This window comes from Ustilaginoidea virens, chromosome 2 (assembly GCF_000687475.1).
Source record: "Ustilaginoidea virens chromosome 2, complete sequence".
NCBI lineage: Eukaryota > Fungi > Ascomycota > Sordariomycetes > Hypocreales > Clavicipitaceae > Ustilaginoidea > Ustilaginoidea virens.
Window position 1 is genome coordinate 3,033,416 of NC_057317.1, and position 18,127 is coordinate 3,051,542.

Consider the following 18,127-nt stretch of genomic DNA (forward strand, 5'->3'; position numbering starts at 1 on the left):
GTAAGAAAAAGAGAGAGAAAAGAAACAGAGAAAGAAACAAAAGAAAGAAAGAAAATAAAAAGAGACAAAAAAAGGAAGAAGAAAAAAAAACCGCGTTTAGGCAAGGCCGCGAAATCCTTGGCCATGGTTCAAGTTGCTTACTTCGTCACAGCGTCGCTAGATGCCGCCTTCCAAGTACTGAGCTTCCGGTTGCCCCGTCGATTCCGTCACCACACTGATGTGGCTTGGAGCGCCGAGAGATGCGCCGCCAGCGTCGCTAGATAGGGCAGCCCCTCGACGGTGTCGGTCATCGGAGACGACCAAGACTTGTGCGGGACAAACGACAATTTTGTCTTCCCCAACACCGTCGTCATCCCCTCGCTTGACAACGAGAGGAAAGAGGACGACCCTGACGACGGCTTGACGAGCCTCGAGCTCCTCGTTTGTCGCGCCAACATGGCCGCTTCGTTCGTTCATCATGGCGGCTTCAAAAGACACGGTTGCAGCCAGCTCGCCCTTGGCATCGTACTTGGGCTGCAGGGGCGGGAGCATCATGTACTCTGCTCGTTGCGTCCGCATCTCAATGGACAAGTCGACCGCCTCGCGCATGACCCTGCGCAGCTGCGACTGGATCTGGCCTTCCAAGTTGGAGGGAGGGGGCAGGATCTTGCAGAGGGTCTGGAACACGGCTTGCACGACGGCCTCGGTATCGAGATCCCGCTGGTCTCTGAAGCCGTCTCTTTTGGAGAGGAGGGTGAGCGTCACTGCCCGCCACTGACGGACAGCCTGAGCCGGGCCGACTTCCGTCAGCAGCTTCTCGAGCGACTTGAGCTTTTGCCGCTGCTCTCGGTCCATGCCAAACAGGTACCTGGTGAAGACGAATTCCCAAATCATGTTCATGGTCATGGACATGAAGATGTCCCGACGCTTGACGCGGTCCCTGAGGTACGCGTCGACGTCGGACCCGTCCAGGACGGCGTTGTCCAGGCGGTCAATCGTCTTTTCGTCGTTGATCTCGCTCGTGAGGCGGCAGGCGCGCATGTCGGAAAACTTGGAGAAGCGCAGCACCCACTGCTGCACGTGCGAGCAGAGCTGCTGGCATCGGTGGTCGAAGTAGTCCTCGTCCTTGAGATTGAGAAAATGCGAGTTGGCGGCCTTGGCTTCGAGGATCTTTCGCTGCATCAGGCGGATCTGCTCCTTGGCCTCGTCGAGCCGAGCCCGCAGGTCCGCAATCTCGGCGTCCTTGTCTTGGAGCGACCTTGTCAGGGTGGCGTGGGCGCCGCGAGCCTCGCCGAGCTCGCGGGCCAAGTCGGCGTGGCGGCCGCTGTCTTTGCTGGCCAGCTCGGCGTTGGCGCTGGCGAGGCCCTCGTTGACCTCGGCCAAGCGAGCGGCTTCGTTCTGCAGGAAGTGCAGGGACTGCTTGAGGGCCTCAATCTCGGCATCGCGCTCGGACAAGACGCCGAGGGCCTTGTGGTTCACGTTTTGCTCGGCTCGCACGCGGGCCTCGTTGAGCAGGCGGTTCTCGGCGATGAGCTGATCGACCCTGGACTCGAGCTCGAGGACTTGCATGCTTTGACGACGGCGCATGCTGTGTGGGCGCGTGGGCGACCGGGGCGAGCCAATGCGCCCCTCGCCGTAGCCATCGTAGACGTCGGCCATGTCCTTGTCGTCGCCCTTGGCGCGGACACGGCTCTCGTTGGCGAGGGGGGCGGCGGGCGGCGGTATTATCTGTGACTGGGACTGCGACTGCGACTGCGACTGCGACTGCGACTGCGACTGCGACTGCGACTGCGACGGCGTTGGCGTCGGCGTCAGCGGATTGCTGCTGCGTTGCTGACGAAGAGCTCGAAGGTCGCCACTCATGCGCTTATCGATGCGCCGCAGTGGGGGGGTCGGGGTTGGGGTTGGGGTGGGGCGAGCCACGCTGCTGGTGCCTGGACTTTCAGGACGCAACCTCGGCGGCTCAAGCGCGGCGCGCTGCCGGCTGAGGCTGGTGTTGGACGCGGTCCGGCGCGCAACCGGAGTCTCGGCCCGCGCAGCACGGCTGGTCCCACCTGCCGACGCCGCCCCCGACGCCGCTCCCGCCGCCGCTCCCGCTGCCGCCGCCGTCTGGCTTCCATGTCTATGTCTGTAGTCGTAGGGGCTGTCGCTTGTACTCCGTCGACCTCTGGCGTCTTGGACATCTCCCGACCCTCGCGAATCCTTGGCTGTCCCTGCGCCAGCCGCAGCAAATCCCGCAATGGCGGCCGTGCCTCCCATCGCCCCGACTTCTCCATAGCCCTTTTTCGACTTGGCGCCCCTTCCGCCCTTGACCTTCTTCTCGGGCTCTGGGGTGGTCGCCGAGAGCTCCGGTTTGCGCAGCACAGGAGTTGCCAGGCCCCGGCGTTGGGGGTCCTTTTCCGTCGATGGATCCGGGCTGTGAATCTTGCTGTCCCTGTAGTCGTCGGTATGAACGCCGCTGTCTCGTTGTTGCTCGTCCTTGGTGGTTGCATCCTGCGGCGGCTGTGCATCCGCCAAGTCGGGGGCAAAGCCGCTGTCGCGGTTCATCTCGGGTGTCGGCCAGTTGCACTCGGATGCGACTGCTTCTGCCTCTGTCTCTGGGACTTCTTGCACTGGCGGCAAGCCTCTCGTGGGGGATCGCCCGACATCCGAGTCCGACCCGGGGTGGCGTGTTGTCGTTTGCGGTTCGACAAGCTCCATCTCCTTGAAGAGTCCCCCGACCGGCTCTTCCAACCCTGATGGCCGACGTAGGAGGCCCTTCGGCTCCGTTGACGTCGTGGGAGTCGCCTCACCAGAGTCGCCGCGGCCCAGCACAGGACTCTCTGCAATCTCATCATCGAGGGGCACTCCTTGACCAGCCGTTTCTTTCCAGCCGCCGTCGGACTCTGTCAGGCTTCCGCTTAGAGACACTTGGAGTGCCTCCTTGGCTTCCGCTGCACCTTCGCTTGTCGCTTTTCCCCCGTCCTTTCTCAACTCCGACTTCTCGTCTTCGTTTCCCTCTTCCGCTTTGATCTCCATCTTGTCGTTTTCTTCCGCCCCCACCCATCCCTCTTCCTCGTCCTTTGTCGCTTGCATCTTCTCGGGTTCTTGCCCTTCGTCATCCCTCTTCTTCTCGTCTCCTTCCAGTTCCATCTGATCCTTTTCCTCCACCCAAACTGCCCCTTTCTCCATATCCTCATCCAGTCCCATCTTGGCCTTTTCTTCTCCTTCGGCTTCCCTTTGCTCTTCACCCCCTCTCACTTCCATGTTTTCATTCCCCCTTCCCTCTCCTTCCCAGAAACCTTTCTGCAAGTCAGCGTCGTTTCGGTCATCAACTACCTTCTTGTCGGCTCCCTCCCACAAAACGAGATCATCAAAGAGATCGTCCTCCTCAGGTTGCCTCTTATCCAAAATATTCCTCTGCTTTCCCTTTGTTCTCTTTTTCCTCCCACCGCCGAATTTCTCCGCCAGAAGAATAACCGATTGTCCAATGGGCTCATTCTTTTCAATATGCCCTACAGCCAAGATGCCGTCTTGTCTGTTTGAATGATCCGGGTTCACCGCGTCCTTCTTTGTATTAGTCGTCTCCATGGTTTCAGTGCCCTCGACTTCTTGCGCTAGCACCATCGCGGGATCTGTAATTTTCCGGTTCTTATTCTCCTTGGCCTTGAGAACAGAAATATCTTCTCCCTGTTCATATTGGGCCTCTTCTTCTGCCAGAGAAGCCGCCATGGGACACGGCTCAGGCTCTGTCATCGTAGTAGGTTCGGTAGGTGAGGGTTCGAGCGCCACGGTTAGACTAGATTTGGGCTTCTTCTGCAAAGCAACTTCTGCCAAAGTAGCGGCCTCTACCTCGTGGGGAATGTCTGCTTTCACTGTAGGGCCCGAGGCAGATCCAGGTGCTGGTGTGTCATCCGTGGGTAAGTCTGCAGAATCATCAGGTCCTTCTAGAAAGGTTGTTACCGCCACATTAGACACGGGGCGATTGCTTGTACGTTCCATCTCCATCTGTGCCTCTGTCTTCGCGTCTGGGACCGGATGCCCATCACCCGAAAGAGCGGACAGTGATGGTTCCGAGAACTTGTCGACTCTAACCTCCGTTGTCCTGTCCACAACGCAGTCTGCTTCCGTATTGACCAGCTCAGGAGCGGCAGCGGTTTCCCAGAGTGACATTGCGTCGGGTTGAAGTTCTGGTAGAGCTTCTGTGGTTTCCTCATTTTGGGATCCCTTGCCCTCGGCCATCTCGCCTGCTGGTTCATATGGTGCAGTTGGAGCACGTAAGCCGCTCTCATCTTTGTCGTGGTCCCCCCCTTGCCCATCCTTGTCGGAATAGTCTCGGCTCTCGTGGCCAATGTTGCTCTCAACAAGTGGTGGCAGGCAGGTCGTTTCTGATGTACTGGATGCTTCTTGTGGCTCGGCCGGTGGCTGCATGAGCAGCTCGTCCTCGAGTGATGGCGCTGAGCTAGCGCCCTGGTCTTCTCTGTCCATAGCCGGTTCCAGTTGGGCCTGCTGCTCTCCCGGCTCTATGCATGCCTTCACGGGACTCGCTACATCACTACCTAATTTGCTCTTCTTGCTCTTCTTGTTCTTCTTCCCCCTTTTCTCCGAAGAAACAACCAATCCCTGCTCGGCACTGAGAGTGGCTGGATTGTCAGGTCCTGAGAGAATTGGCTCAGCAGCCTCTACCGCAGCAAGTGAGTCTAGGGCTTCCGAGGGAAAGTTGGTTACGTCAAGTTCGGCGACGGTGTTTGGTTCCGCTCGCGCTGTTGTTGCGCTGCTTGACTTGGCTTTTTTGGCCTTTTTGCCCTTCTTCTTCTTCGTAGGTAGAGTCTTTTCATCGTCGGTATCAACAGCTCTTAGCGGTTCGACTTGCTGCGACATGCTTCCGGTTTCCATCACCTCGGGAGCCAAGTCAACGATATATTTGGAAGTCTGTTGAGCAATCTCTTCGAGTGATATCTCAGGAGCTACTGTATGCTCCCCACCTTGTTCAGGGTTGCTGCCTTCCCTTGCCCCAAGAGCAACTTCTGGGGTAGAGTCAGATATCTGCTGGGGAACCCCTTCCAATGGTATCTCGATAGCTGTTTGTTGTTCACTTTCTTCTGTCGCCTCGACAGCTGCTTCAAGGGGGGGCTCAGACGCACGTCGAATAGCCTCTACTGGCGGTATTTCAGTAGCTGCAGTTTGCTCCTCATTCTGGTCGATATTTACAGCTTCTGTCGCCTCGGCAGCTGCTTCAACGGTAGACTCGGATACAAGTGGCATACCCTCTCCTGGCGGTATTTCAGTAGCTGCTGTTTGCTCCTCACTCTGGTCGGCGCCCTTCGCCTCCGTCGCCTCAGCTGCTTCAACCATGGTTTCGGTCAGGTGTTGGCTAATCTGTCGCAACGACGTCTCAGCGACTGCAGCTTGCTCCTCGCCTGGGCCCTTATCACTGGGCAGCTCTTTGCCCTTCCCCGTTTCCCCTTGGTGTGCCTCTTCGGATGCGGAAAATGCAGTATCGCCCTCATCGTGCTCGGGCACCCTGATGATCGCAGCGTCTGGTTCATCAGAAGGAATGAGCGCCGCATATTCCATTTCCTCAGCCCAGGAGCTTTTCTGTTGAACCTGACCAAGCTCTTGATTTTCATCATGCTGTTTGTGCTCGCCCTCGGGAACTGTGGTTGACTCGTGCTCAACCACAGAGGAAGCGCCAGCAGCAGCAGCAGCAGGAGCAACCGAAACCGAAACCGAAACCGTGGAAGAGAGGTCGACTTTGTCAGCTTCAGCCTTGTCCTTTTCAGATTCTTGCTCAGCCTGCCCCGCGTCCAGCTCAGCAGAGTCGGCTCCAGCAATAACTGGCTGCTCTGGAGTGTCATATATCATGCAAGTTTCCAAACCAGCTTCCGGGGCAGCAGCAGTCTGGTCGTCGGCAAATTCTGCATTTATGGGCTCTTCAGAGTCCCCAGCACTGTTTGACTGATCCCCCTGGGACAGCTCGTTCCGAGGCAAGCTTTCACCAGCATCTTCTGCTGGGTCACCGTGTCCCGGTTGACGGGTGAGGCTTTCGTCGACAGATGGGCCTGCCATTGTAGAAAAGGTGTAGACTCCTCCGTGTGCTGCTGGAGCGTCCTGCAGGTTCTGCAGCTCGGGCTTGGAAGCAACTATATCGAAAATTTCCTCGCCGATGTTGGGGATGGGTCGTGATTGTTGGTCTTCGTCAACACACGTAGGTTCTGCTCCCAGTTCGGCGGAAGACTGCGGAACCTCGGGCTGAATCGCACCATCATCTAAAGCAAAGTGATCTGGCAGCGGCCCTTCATCTCCTGCTGGCTGGTCCTCGGCCGCTGGCATATCAGAGCGGCCGCTTGGCGCGACAGGCGATCGTTGAATGACGCGCAGCTCTTCTGAAGCGGGTGAGGGAGAACTTTCTCCTAGTCCAGGTTGTTGCGGAAGGGCTTGAGTCGCGGCGACGACAGCGTCGCTGAAGTCGTCAGGTTTCTCTTGCACAGCTGTAGTCGGCGTATCCTGTGTCTGGGAAGTCACATCACGCTGTAACGCATCACTCATTTCAGTGTCGGTAACAATCTCCGCTACAACTGCAGGGTCCAGGGGTTCGGCTTTTTCGTCCTCTGGTCGTGCATCAGCGGGTTGAGAGATTTCGGCTTCCTGACTGGAAGTAGACTGTTTGGGGAAGTCATGGTACTCAGAACCCTGCTTGGCTTTCTTGTTCTTCTTCTTCTTGTCTTTCTTTGACATTGTACCACTCCATGAATCCTCAGTAGCTTCGCCCGCCTTGGTTGTCTCAAGCTCCTCCGAGACTTGCGTCTCCTCAGCAGAGTTTGAGCTCACAGCACCTTCCATTCCCGACGCCTTCGCCTTCTTGTTCCTCTTTTTCTTATCCTTCTTAGACAAACCCGACTCCCCTTCGTCATCGTTTCCAGTCTCACCCGCTTCTGCGACGTTCTTGCCCTCCGCCAGTGTCTCTTTATCCATTTCGTGCGTGTCGCCGCTCTGCTGCATCTCGACAGATGTTGCGGGCTCCGAGGCATCCGCGGTAGTTTCGTCCTTTCTAGCGGCCTCCTTCGGTGTCACCTGGGCCGAATCAGCCGCAAACTCGGTCGCGAGATCTGCCTTGGGCTGGCATATCTCCTCGAGCTCTTCGTCTTTGGTTTTGCCGCTTTCGTCATTCTTGGATTCATCCACATTGAGACCACGACCCAGACTTTCCTCATTGGCATCGATAAAATTCGAGACATTACTGATGGTTGATTCTCGAGGTAGGCCACTAATTGCTCCCTCCTCGGCAGTTGCTTCTGTAGCAGGAAGTTGTGCGCTGGGAGTGTCAACGTCTTTTGTCTTGCTGTCCTGCAAATGTTCAGGTCGCAATTCTTGTACCGAGTCTTCCGAAATTCCTTGCTGTTTTCTCTTCTTTTTCTCTTTCTTTGACAGCTTCCTAGTTTTTGTGGCAGATGCGTCTTCCGTACGAGATTCGCTAGCAGGTAGTGCTTCATCAGGTATCAAGCTCTCCGTGGTTTTAACCACGTTGTCGACATGCAACAAAGTTGCCGTTGCGCCATGTTCTGCAGAAGAACCCTCGCCTTTCGGTTCATCTGGGTTGGTGACGGCGGTTAGAGTAACAGGTTCGTCTACACTGACCGAAGGCTCATCAGAGTGGACGTTCTCGCAGGTAGCTTTTGTCTTGTCAAAAGAGGGAACTGCCGTGTTGGGATGCTCAAAGTCGGATGAAACCGGCGTTTCTATCTCGTGGCTTTCCTGAGAAAGAGAGTCCGTCTTGCCTTTCCCTTTCTGCTTGGAAGTTTCTAATTCCTGCTCTTGAGCAACTGCGGCGACACTAACAGTCGTTTCGGGTTTGACAGCAGTTATAGTCTCTGCATCGACGTTTGACCTTGGCATCTCTTCTTGGGGATAATCTATGCCCAGACTCTGTCGCTTTTTATTCTTTTCCTTGCCAGACGCCTGTGGGCCTTCATCATCGGCGGGAACCAGGCCTGTATGTTGAGTATCCACTTCATTATTTTTGGCCTCGGCAAGAAGCTCGCTACTACCCTTCTCTTCTGCAGTCGAGCCAGCAGTCAGGCTTTGGCGCTTCTTCTTTTTCTTCTTTTTACCAGCGGCTTGTGACCCCTCTTCATTGGACGTCGATTGCGATGGGGGTTTGTCTTCGTCCAGGGTACAACTATGGTCATCTTCACCTGGGAGTTCTTTGCTGGACGGGATTGCCTCTATTGGGTCCGCTGAAGTCTCTGGAACAGCTTGTGGTTCGCTGGTTGGTGTCGACTTGTTGCTCTGTTTCTTTTTCTTGGATTTTTTGCCGCTCGGAGTCGTGGTCCCATCTTGCTCCCTTTCATCATCACAACTCGTCTTGACAGTGTCGATATCAGGAATGGTTTGCATAGCGTGAGCCACGACATGCGAAGCCTCAGCGGCTGGAATCTCTAATGCATCATCAACGGGTTCAGCTTTGGGAGGCTCAGTTGCGTGATCTCCAATGACATTCTCCTTCAAGAGATCCCCAGCGTTAATTTGGTTATTCCTCTTATCGTCCTCCTGAGAAGTGCTAGGTTCTGTCAACGCAAGATCGACAGGGGGCTCTTGCGAAACATGTTCCTGGGTTTGCGGAGGCTTGCCACTTGTACCTTCCTCTTGAGCTGGTTTGATTGCAGCGTCGTCCTGCGAGAAAAGAGCTTCAGATATCTCGCTGTCCACCGACCGCTGCTGCTCTTGTTCCTGGGGCTCCTCAGCATTTTCTTCGACCGCATTTCCTGCCGCATCAGCTTCTTCAGGAGCATCAACAGTGGGCACGGAGGAATCAGTCGCTACGGAACCGGGCTCAGGGATGGTGCCTTGCCACTGGACAGACTTCTTCTTGTAAAAGTACTTCTTCTTTTTCGCCTTCTTGCCAGAGGTAGACGTAGCTTCATCGAGCTCAGTATGCCCCGTTGCCGGCGCAACCGAGCCCGCTTCACTTGACACAACGTCGGCATCACCCAGTCTGTCGGCACCCGACTCTGCAGTCGGGAGCTGGCTTTCAGGAGTAGGAGGGGCAGTTGGTGAGTTTGTTGGCGAGGCGTCGTCTGACTGGGGCGACTTCTTCTTAGTCTTCTTATTCTTCTTGCTCTTCCAAGACAGCGGTGAAAGACTCGTTTGGGTCGATTCCTCAGGCTTTTCCAAAGTAGCGGTTGACGTGGCAGAAGTAGATGGCTCGTCGGCGGCGAGCTGCGCCGATGTGGTAGTAATGGTCGGTTGCCCATCCTCGGCGGCAGAGCCACTCAATGCCTTGTCTGTCAGTTTTGAGGCGGACGCAGAATCTACCGCTGGTATTCCCTGCGGTGCAAGTGAGTTTTCGTTGACGGGAGCATGCTCCTCCGGAGGGTAGGAATCGGTAATCACAGGTACTTCCCCGTCCTGTTGCACTTTGCAGGCATCATCAGGCTGCTCGTTCTCTTGGCTTTTCTCCTCATCTGTCGTTGCGGACACTATCTCTGCTTTACCAGCGACTTCCGAGTCGTAGGACGCTTGAGAAGCTGGAGTAGGCTGGTCACCAGCGCACTCCTTTGACACAGGAGGTTTCTCCTCCATGGCCGCCGTGCTTTCTAGTGTTTTTGGAGACGAAACTGCGTCATTGACCTGCTTGCCTCTTCTCTTTTTCTTCTTGCTCGTCTTTGCTTCGCAAAACTCTGTTTCGCCAGCCATTACAGGTCCCGTAGGTTCTTGGTGGGATAGCGCTGGCTGCTCGGTAGTAGGAATTTCTTCAGCAATAGCAAGCTCTTGGCTTTCTGCAGGCTGTTGGCCAATCGAAGGCTCGATCGCCACTTTCTCATCCAGTTTGAGATACGGCTCAGCACATTCAACAGGGTCAGTGGTACTGTCTTCTAAAGGAAGCTTCTCAGTCTGCAAGCTCTCCCCCCTTTCTGTATGGCTCGCTGATGATTCAGTCGCAAGATCAGGCCTAGAAGCTTCAGGAGCCTTCTCAGTTGGAGGACATTTCGGCTCAGACACTGTAATAGGTTCTATCTGCGTGCTTGGAGATTGCTCAGGCTCGAGAGGTGCTGGATCGTCTGGCTGTTGGGCAGTCTCCAAGGATTCGTCCATTGGGAGACTCTTATTTCTCTTCTGTTTTTTCTTTTGTTTCTTTGAAAGAGGTGTCAACGACCGAGAGTCGTCCGCAACGGCAGAGACAACTTCCTCGACGGGATGCAGTGTAGGCTGGGGCTCCTGTTCAACGGTATCCAATTTAATGGTAGTAGCCTGATCGACTGCTCCCTCTGCAAAACTATCCTTGTCGCAAGGCTGGGGATCCTTGGCAATAGCCAGGGTGGCATCTGCTTCGGACTGAGTGCTAGTCTCAACACTCTGAGACGACTCCTGCCCTCCCAGGGATAAAACATTCTTTGACGTCTTTTTCTTCTTCTTGCTCTTCTTGAACGACGCTTCACTACCATCCGCATTTGGGGTTGCGTCGTGAGCAGCTTGTTGGCCAGAGTGTTCCGCATTCCTCGAAGTAGTCACCGTAGATAATACATTCGCAGCGTCTTGGGTGGTCGTGTTGGTCACCACCTCTGGCAACTGTCCAGTCGCCGCTATTCCCACTCCCTCAGGAGCCGGATCGGTAGTGTCGCTAACTTGGTGTGATACACCAGCATTAGCATCACCATGGAGTTCATTCTCATCTGTACATGGTAAGGAACCTGTTTCGACACCACGGGGAACGGTGCACTCTATACCCAACATTGTCTTTGACGTCTCTCCCCCGTCTTTTTCAGAAGAACGAGTCTCCTCTTTGCCCTCTTCCTCTTTCATTATGGCCTTGCCCTCTGTAAGTGAGAATTCTGCTGCAGTTGGGGAGCTTTCGATCACCGGCACTGGCTGGTCGGCTGTCTCGACAATATCCGTGCTTTGGACAACTGGATTGGATGAAATGGCATCGTCAAACCAATCGCGGGCCTCTTCGAACGTATCTGAATTCGGCCCTTCCAAGGCATCGGAGAAATGTTCGTCAGCAGATGTCAGATCTTCCGGGATATCAGGTAGTATGCTCCCAGCTGTGAGATTTTCGGTCGGTGTGGTGATGAACGGCGCAGAGCCGGGCAAATAGCAGCTTCCGTCCTCGGATGTTGTGCTGGCAGGTGCAGTGTCACTTTCGGTAGAGGTCAAAAGTTCTGGTGAATCCTTGCCTGGGGTCAGAGGCGGCAGTTCTGGCTTCGTCGTGGCCTTTGGTGTCGTCTCTTGAGAGCCTGCAATATCTTGGACTGGGGCGGCAGACGCCAGCCTCGTATCGATACGAAGGTCAATGCCGGCAATATCACCGAGGCTAATAGCTCTGTCAATCGCATCATCGGGCGTGCTTGATTCGAAACCAGGGGCAGGTGAATCTCTCGAAGATGGCTCGCTGGGTTCACTTGGGGGAAGGGCTGGCAGATCAATCAAGGGGATATTGTCAGCGGAGCCTTGACGAGAGTGTTCCAGAAGATAAAGCGGCTTGAATTCTCTGCTACTATCCCACGAGATGCGGGCAGATCGACGTGAGGACTCAGGTGTTGCCACAGGCGATCCTCCCGGGGATGATCGATTATTGTTTGGTGAGCTTGGGGGGAAACTATGTCGTTGCCCGATACGGAGGGAAATGGGGATGGCAGTGCTGCTGGGTGATTTGGCATGTGCTTCCTGGGCACTCCTGCGTCGACGATGAGACAACCAGTCGTGTTTGCGAGCTCGTTCTTCCGGCGGAGTGTCAGGGCGACTATCTGGCAAGCTAGGTAGGTCTTCAGGTGTCGTCTTTGGGCTACCTGGCTCACTCGGGGGAAGAGGAAGCAGGTCGCCATACTGAGGATCGATGGCGGGCTTGATTACACGAGGGGCTATTTCGAGATCGAAATCTTCAAAGGCTCTCGAAGTGTGCGTTTTGACATGTCTGAGAGCTTCGGAATGCAAGTCGGGAGAGGAAAGGGCGGCATTGGAGCGAGACGTGCTGGAGGCAAGAGAAGCAGCTGCGGTCGCTAAGCCGACACCCGCGCCAAGGGTGCCGGCATCATCTAAAAAAGACTCCCTGTCCAGTTTCTTGGAGTCTTCTTTACTGTTTCCTTTGAAGAAGGCGGCAAATAAGCCGCCAGATTTCTTCTCGCTCTTGTCGCCTTCCCGATCTTTGCTGCGTCGAGATGACCCTGCCAGGGAGGAAGAGGACTTCGCAGCCACTTCGTCATCGTAAATTGATGATCGTTTACTCCTGCGGGACAACCCTGGGGCAGAAGCAACGGACTTGGCGTCATCGTCATCATACAAGGACGACCGCTTGCTTCGTCTCTCTCTACGACGCTCGTCACCCCGTGCCTCAGACACAACGGAACTTACGTCACGATCGTCCCACGCCTCCTTTCTCCTATCGGGGGGATCGTCTCCGTAGTTGTCCAACTCGGTTTTTCTTGAATGCTTGGATTTGCTGCTGCGCTTGCTAGAGCTCTCGCCATAGCCAATCTCAGAGCCCGGTGCGGATCTGGAGTAAGTTTCAGGATCCCTATTTGATCTCGACCTCGACTTCCTTTGCGAGTCCCAGTCATCATCAGGATTCACCATGCGGATTGTCGACACGCTGTCGAAAGAGTCTCCTTGGTCAATGACTTTGGAACTACTGTCTTCAGATTCGCCGTTTCTTCGACTCCTTCTAGACTTTTGCTTGCCACTCTCCTCCCCACCCGCACTGTCGCCGATGCTAGGAGGCTCATGTCTGTCGTCGCGAGTGATTCCTCCGTCATCAGTAGCACGTTCTGGGGCTCTCTCCTCCCCTCTTGCTTCTTTGTCAGTCTCGAGTCGCTCCATCTCGCTCAAGTGGCTCTCCGGAGCGTCTTCTCGCAGACAAGTCACGGAGGGATCATCGGCAACAGGTTCGGATGCTCCCCTGGATCTCCGCCTCTCTTCCTTTTGTAGCCGTTTTTTGTCCTTTTTGCTGAGTTTTCTTGACGGCTCGGACCGTTCTTCAGTAGAAGCTATTGGATCTTCTTTGCTCACGTCGACAGGCCCGGAGAAAAAACCTGGCTCGGACACATCCTTTTGCTTGGACGTCAGGTCCGTCACCACATCCGAGATTGACAAAGGATTCCAGCCATCTCCACTTGGCTCACTAGAATGGGGAGGCGAGTCTCGCCGTCGGTATGCTGGATCGTCAATGACAATGTTGGGATCGAAGCCAGTATCCTTGAGTCCCGCAGCAAGAGTAGCCGCGAATTCGATGTCCTCGACAAAGCCACCTGGCATCTTGTCAGCAGTCGGTCTGACAGGCTTGGGACCCGGAACAGGCGGCTCGGATTTTGCATCATCCAAGAAATCGCTTCCACCAGACTCGTTACGATGACCAACGCTATTATCTGAGCTTTCCGTGTTCTTGGACCCTGAAACTTTAACATCGGGCTCAGATTTGGGCTCAGAGCTGTTGCCAGCAATGGCAGCTGCAATTATGCCCCACTGACTGGTGTTGCTGATGACAGCACGAGGCTTGTCCTGGTAACCAATCCCATCCTTCAATGACTCGTTGGTATCCCGGGAGTAGGGCCTCTCTACCTCAAAACTCTTTGTAGAGTTCTCTCCCCAGGTAACAGATTTAGCAGTGGAAGAGATAGCAGAGGGAGTTGGTCTCGTCTCAGCTTCCTTGGCTCCAACAACGAAGTCATCAGTGGCCCAATCTTTAGACGTGGACATATTTTTCGTGCCCTCTTGCTCCTCGTCCAAGTCCTTGTCCCTGTCGTTGGTTTCGAACTTGGATCTATTGCCGACTTCAGCTGAATGTCGTGGCAGATTTGGCGTTGGTTGACGACTGGGTATAGGGGTCGGGTAAACAATGTTTACTAGCGGGCGTTCTCGTTCACAAGAAGGATCTCGTGAAGTAAACATAGGGCCGGGCTGATCCGTTATCTGGAACTTTTGCAGCTCTGGGGGGAAGAATTTGTTGTCAATTCTAACATCTGCATCAGGAGCAGCATATGGGCTATTTTTGAGCTTGAGCTTCGTGTCTTCCATTTCGGGAGGGGTCACAATGGTGTAATGGACATCCTGGCTTTCGTTCTCGTACTTGTTGAAGATGGATGTATGCGGTGATGCATCACGCGAGCTGTGTGCTTTATCCGCTACTTTTCGTGCCACTACGTCTTCTCGGTAGCGTCGGTCCGCTTCTTGCTGAACAGAATCCCTGGACGTCGTTCTAAACCTTTCCGGGAACGGGTCGTCGTCTTGATGATAGCCCTTGGATCGAGTTGATTCCACAGCTACGGCGGACGCTACGGCTGCTGCTGCGATTGGGGCAGTTGAGCGCATAGTCTCCTTGTAAATGCTTCGTGCTTCGTGCTCTCGGCGGCCCTCGTCGCGGTAGCCATGATTACCGGAGCTATCGTGTACTTCCATGTTGAAACCTTCGGTCATGCGCTCGATTTCAAAGGAATCTTTACGACTCAGCCTGTCGGACTGAGGCAGCGGTGCTGGTTCCTCATTGAAGTTGGGTTCTCGGTCAACCGTCACGACAGTCGGGGTCAGGGGTTGAGCTGGTTCCGTCGCGGCAGAGACCAGTGGTGCTTCAAAAGCCCCATCGGCAACCAGAAACTGAAAGGGATCTATTGGCGCTTTTGGAGGGTTATAGCTGTTCGTTTCGGTCGTCTGTTCAAGGTCGCGCTCCTGTGCGCGTCCTTGATGGTCGCCATCCTCGTGTTTCCGGCTCTCCCGTCGCGAAGATCTCGAGAGCTCCCTCTTGGAGTGGCGATCACGGTCTTTGTCTTTCTCCCCGTCTCTGCGCCTCGATCTGCGAGATGACTCCGCTTCAGCGTAGTGGTGGCTTGCACTTCTGTCACTGCGCTTTTGAGAGGTCTCGCTTACTTCATGTTTTCCGTGGCGCTTGTGACCGCTTTCATCGACATACTTTGAAAGAGTTGAGTCCCTCTTTGATTTGCGACCGAGTTCCGACTCGACTTCCTTTTCTCGACGTCGCAAGTCTCGCTCTCTGTCTCTGCTGTTTGTCGAATCAGCGGCAGACGGTTCCTCTGGTTGCTTCCTGTGTTCGGGGGCGTCGCGCCCGAGTTCCCCGGACTCCTGGACACCTTCCTTGTTTTTTTGAGCTCCTTCCTTGCGTTCCTGCCTACGCTCCTCTCGCCGAGACTCTCTCTTTGATTTACGGTCAGAGGCCAGGGCGACGGCCGCTGCTGCCGCAGCCGCAAGTCCTGCAAGCTTGACGTCTGTGCTCAGGCCGTGTTCATCGGATCGCGTGTGTGAAAGCTTAGGCGCGTCGCGCTTGCTCTCCTCCTCCAATTTTTCAGCTTGATAAACCTTTGAGGAGACGGGTGCCTTTGGACTCGGCTGCTGGATAGGAATCGGAGAGGGTCGGGACCGATAGGGAACGTCTGTATGAGAGGCGAGAGGGGGTGTAGCACCAGGGTGCAAGCTAACGGGAGCTGAAGTTGTCGACACTTGGTGAGCACTTGGAAGTGGACCCCCGTATATGGGTTCGGTTTCAACGCGGCGCAGTCTATTGAACTCATAATGGTCGGCTATTGGCTGGCCCGGGCCAAATCCGCAGGGTGTGCTGATCATGCCTCTGAGAGAGTTTTGAGGGCCGAACAGCCTAGGGTCGACGACTGAACTCTTTTTGTAGTTTTTCGCGGGGAGACTTTCTGTCGCCTTGGAAGAAGGACGTGGTCGTCCGGTCATTAATGGGACACCATCGCCCAAAACTAAACCAGCAGCTCCAGACATGGCAGGGGTAGTCATGGATGGCTGGGCGGGTTTGAAAGTGCGGGACACAACTGAACCATAGGCCAATGCCGACTCGACGTCACTAAACCCAGCATCATGATCGGAAGCATCTTCCCAATCCGAGTCGTCGCTGGAATCGGAGTAGAATCTGCGGGGCCTAGAGCGTCCGGTACCACGAGTCTGATTTTCTTGTCTCTTCTTGCGGACTTCGTTCACGGCTGCTGCCGCTGCCACCAAGCCGGAAGCTTTTATCTTGCCTGAAGTTCTTGAATGGTGATCATGTTGCTGCGTCGCCATGTGAGAAAGCTCCCGACCAATGGCAAGGATTTCCGCATCAGTCTTGTCCCGCTTGGCGGCGGGATAGCGGCTGGAGTCAGCCGCGGTGCTTCTTTCGGACTCCCTGAGGGTCCTTCGATCACTGTCTCTGAGACTGTGGGTTGCGTATCCTCCAGAAGCCGTCCGGTTTCTAGTCAACTCACGACTTCTAGATCGAGGAATGTACCCATTTCCGTAGGCGAGGTCCGAGTTTACAGAAGACGATGATGAGTTGGCAAAGTAGAGCACGCGGCGCTTTTTTGCCCGACCGCTTCTTCGACGGCGGGCACGGCGCTCGGAGGGAGCACGCCAGAAAGTGCCAAGAACGCCTCCAAAGCGAGTGTCTGAGGGATAATGCCGAGAAATGTCAAGAAGGGATGATGCGACAGAGCTTGAAGAAATTGAGCTAGAGCTGTCAGAGACAGCCCTTTGTCTGGATGAGCGCTCTTCTCCCTGATGGGGCCGCCATTTTTGAGCTCGGTCTCGGTCTCGGTCCCGGTCCCGGTCTCGGTCTCGGTCTCTCGCCCCATCTCTGCGTGTGTCTCGCTCTGTATCGAATGCGTCACCGTTTCGGGTCCTCGCCGTGACTGTGGCCGTGGCGGTTGCTGTAGGACGTGAAGCGCGATAATCAGGCTGGGACGAGGATGAAGGCATGTTCATGTTCATGTTCATGTAGGTGAATGGATTCGAAGGTGAATCCTCGTATATGGGTTGGGGAGGGATATAGGTGAGGTTTTCGCGTGAGTCTCGCCTCTGATCCTGACTCGGGGTCCGAGAGCTCTCCAGGCTCCGGCGGCGGGAGTCTCGCATCATAGCTGCCGCTCAGTCGGTCAGTAGGGGCGGAAACGCATCTAGCTACCTTGCAGGTCTTTCTGGCCTTGAATCGCGTGATACGGAGTAGAGGCTAAAGAAATAGGAATAGGAATAGGAATAGGGGATAAAGCGGGTCGGTGGCTGGTGGCGTCTGGGAATTGCGGGAAGATTCTGGATTTCAAAAAGGGAGAAAGAACGGAGTTCGCAATGCTAGAGCGATGAACGTAGCCAGAGGTTCTTACGGACATACGGAGCGTGGTCCATCGGGAATGAAGGAAAAGAAGAAAATCCAGGTTAGGCAGGACTGGGCAATCCTAGCAGCCCTATCTGGACGGCGAGGTTTTGATTTTGGGCAGAAGCTCAGATTCCGATTGTGATTGGTCATGGGCCAGGACCACCAAATGGCGGTGGCTGGGAGCCGGGGAGCCGGGGAGCCTCCAATGGCTTCAATGGCTTCAATGGCTTCAATGGCTTCAATGGCTTCAATGGGACAACGGGAGACGCCTAGCTGCGGTTGCCCCAGCAGCCTCCACAGCAGCCTCCACAGCAGCGGCCCGGCGCTAACCCGTCGTCGATAGCGGGGCTCCAGCTGTTGTAGCCTGCTGAAAGTTGGGGACCCGGAAAACGGTTCTTGGCCTGGCTCTTTTAAATGTCGCCACCCTGCTTGCTTGGATGGTGGGGGTGGGAAGCCGCGTCGTCCAGGTCACCGTGCTGGTCGCTGCTGAATCCGCAGACAGTGCAAGGACAGGACGCTTGCAGCTACCTGGAATGCAGTTGACATCACCTCTCCTTCTCCCTTGATCCCCGTCTTCTAGCCTCACGAGGGGCAAAAGTCGATCGCTCCCTGGCGCATGACCATGATACATACATAGCCACTTTACTGCTTTGTCCAGATTATGTTTCCGGTTCGTCGTTGATGCCGGTCTTTACCATGGATGTCGGCTTCAGGTGACATGATGGATCCTAACGGGTCTGGTTTGTTGCCTAAAGGAAATCTGGTTTGTTGCCTGAAGGAAATCTGGTTTGTTGCCTGGATGGGCGCCACTAGCCAACGAGTTTGGCGCCTCCCGTCGTCCCGAGCCTTGTAGCAGCATCGCGACAGCCTACAGGCAACAATACAATGGGAGGGGCCGCTCGCTCCTGCTCTGCTCGCTCCTGCTCTGCTCGCCTCAAGCCTCTTTTTCGTGCCTGCCCTCTTGGCTGGCTTATCTGGCTTATGTCTCTGGCTGGCTGCTGCCTCTCTGGTTGGCTGCCTCTGGTTGGCTGCCTCTGGTTGGCTCTGCTCTGCCGCTGCGGGGCGAACGCCATCCGC

At 55.3% G+C, this 18,127-nt stretch overlaps 1 protein-coding gene across 1 annotated transcript; it reads right to left on the reverse strand.

Annotated features, from left to right (window-relative positions):
* Positions 1-156: 156 nt before the first annotated feature.
* Positions 157-16,815, reverse strand: UV8b_02587 (uncharacterized protein; the record flags this gene model as incomplete). The annotated part of the gene is made up of 3 exons (XM_043140085.1): positions 157-6,794; positions 6,888-12,141; positions 12,310-16,815. 3 exons carry the CDS (start codon positions 16,813-16,815, stop codon positions 157-159), a joined length of 16,398 nt encoding a protein of 5,465 aa, XP_042996019.1.
* Positions 16,816-18,127: the final 1,312 nt, after the last annotated feature.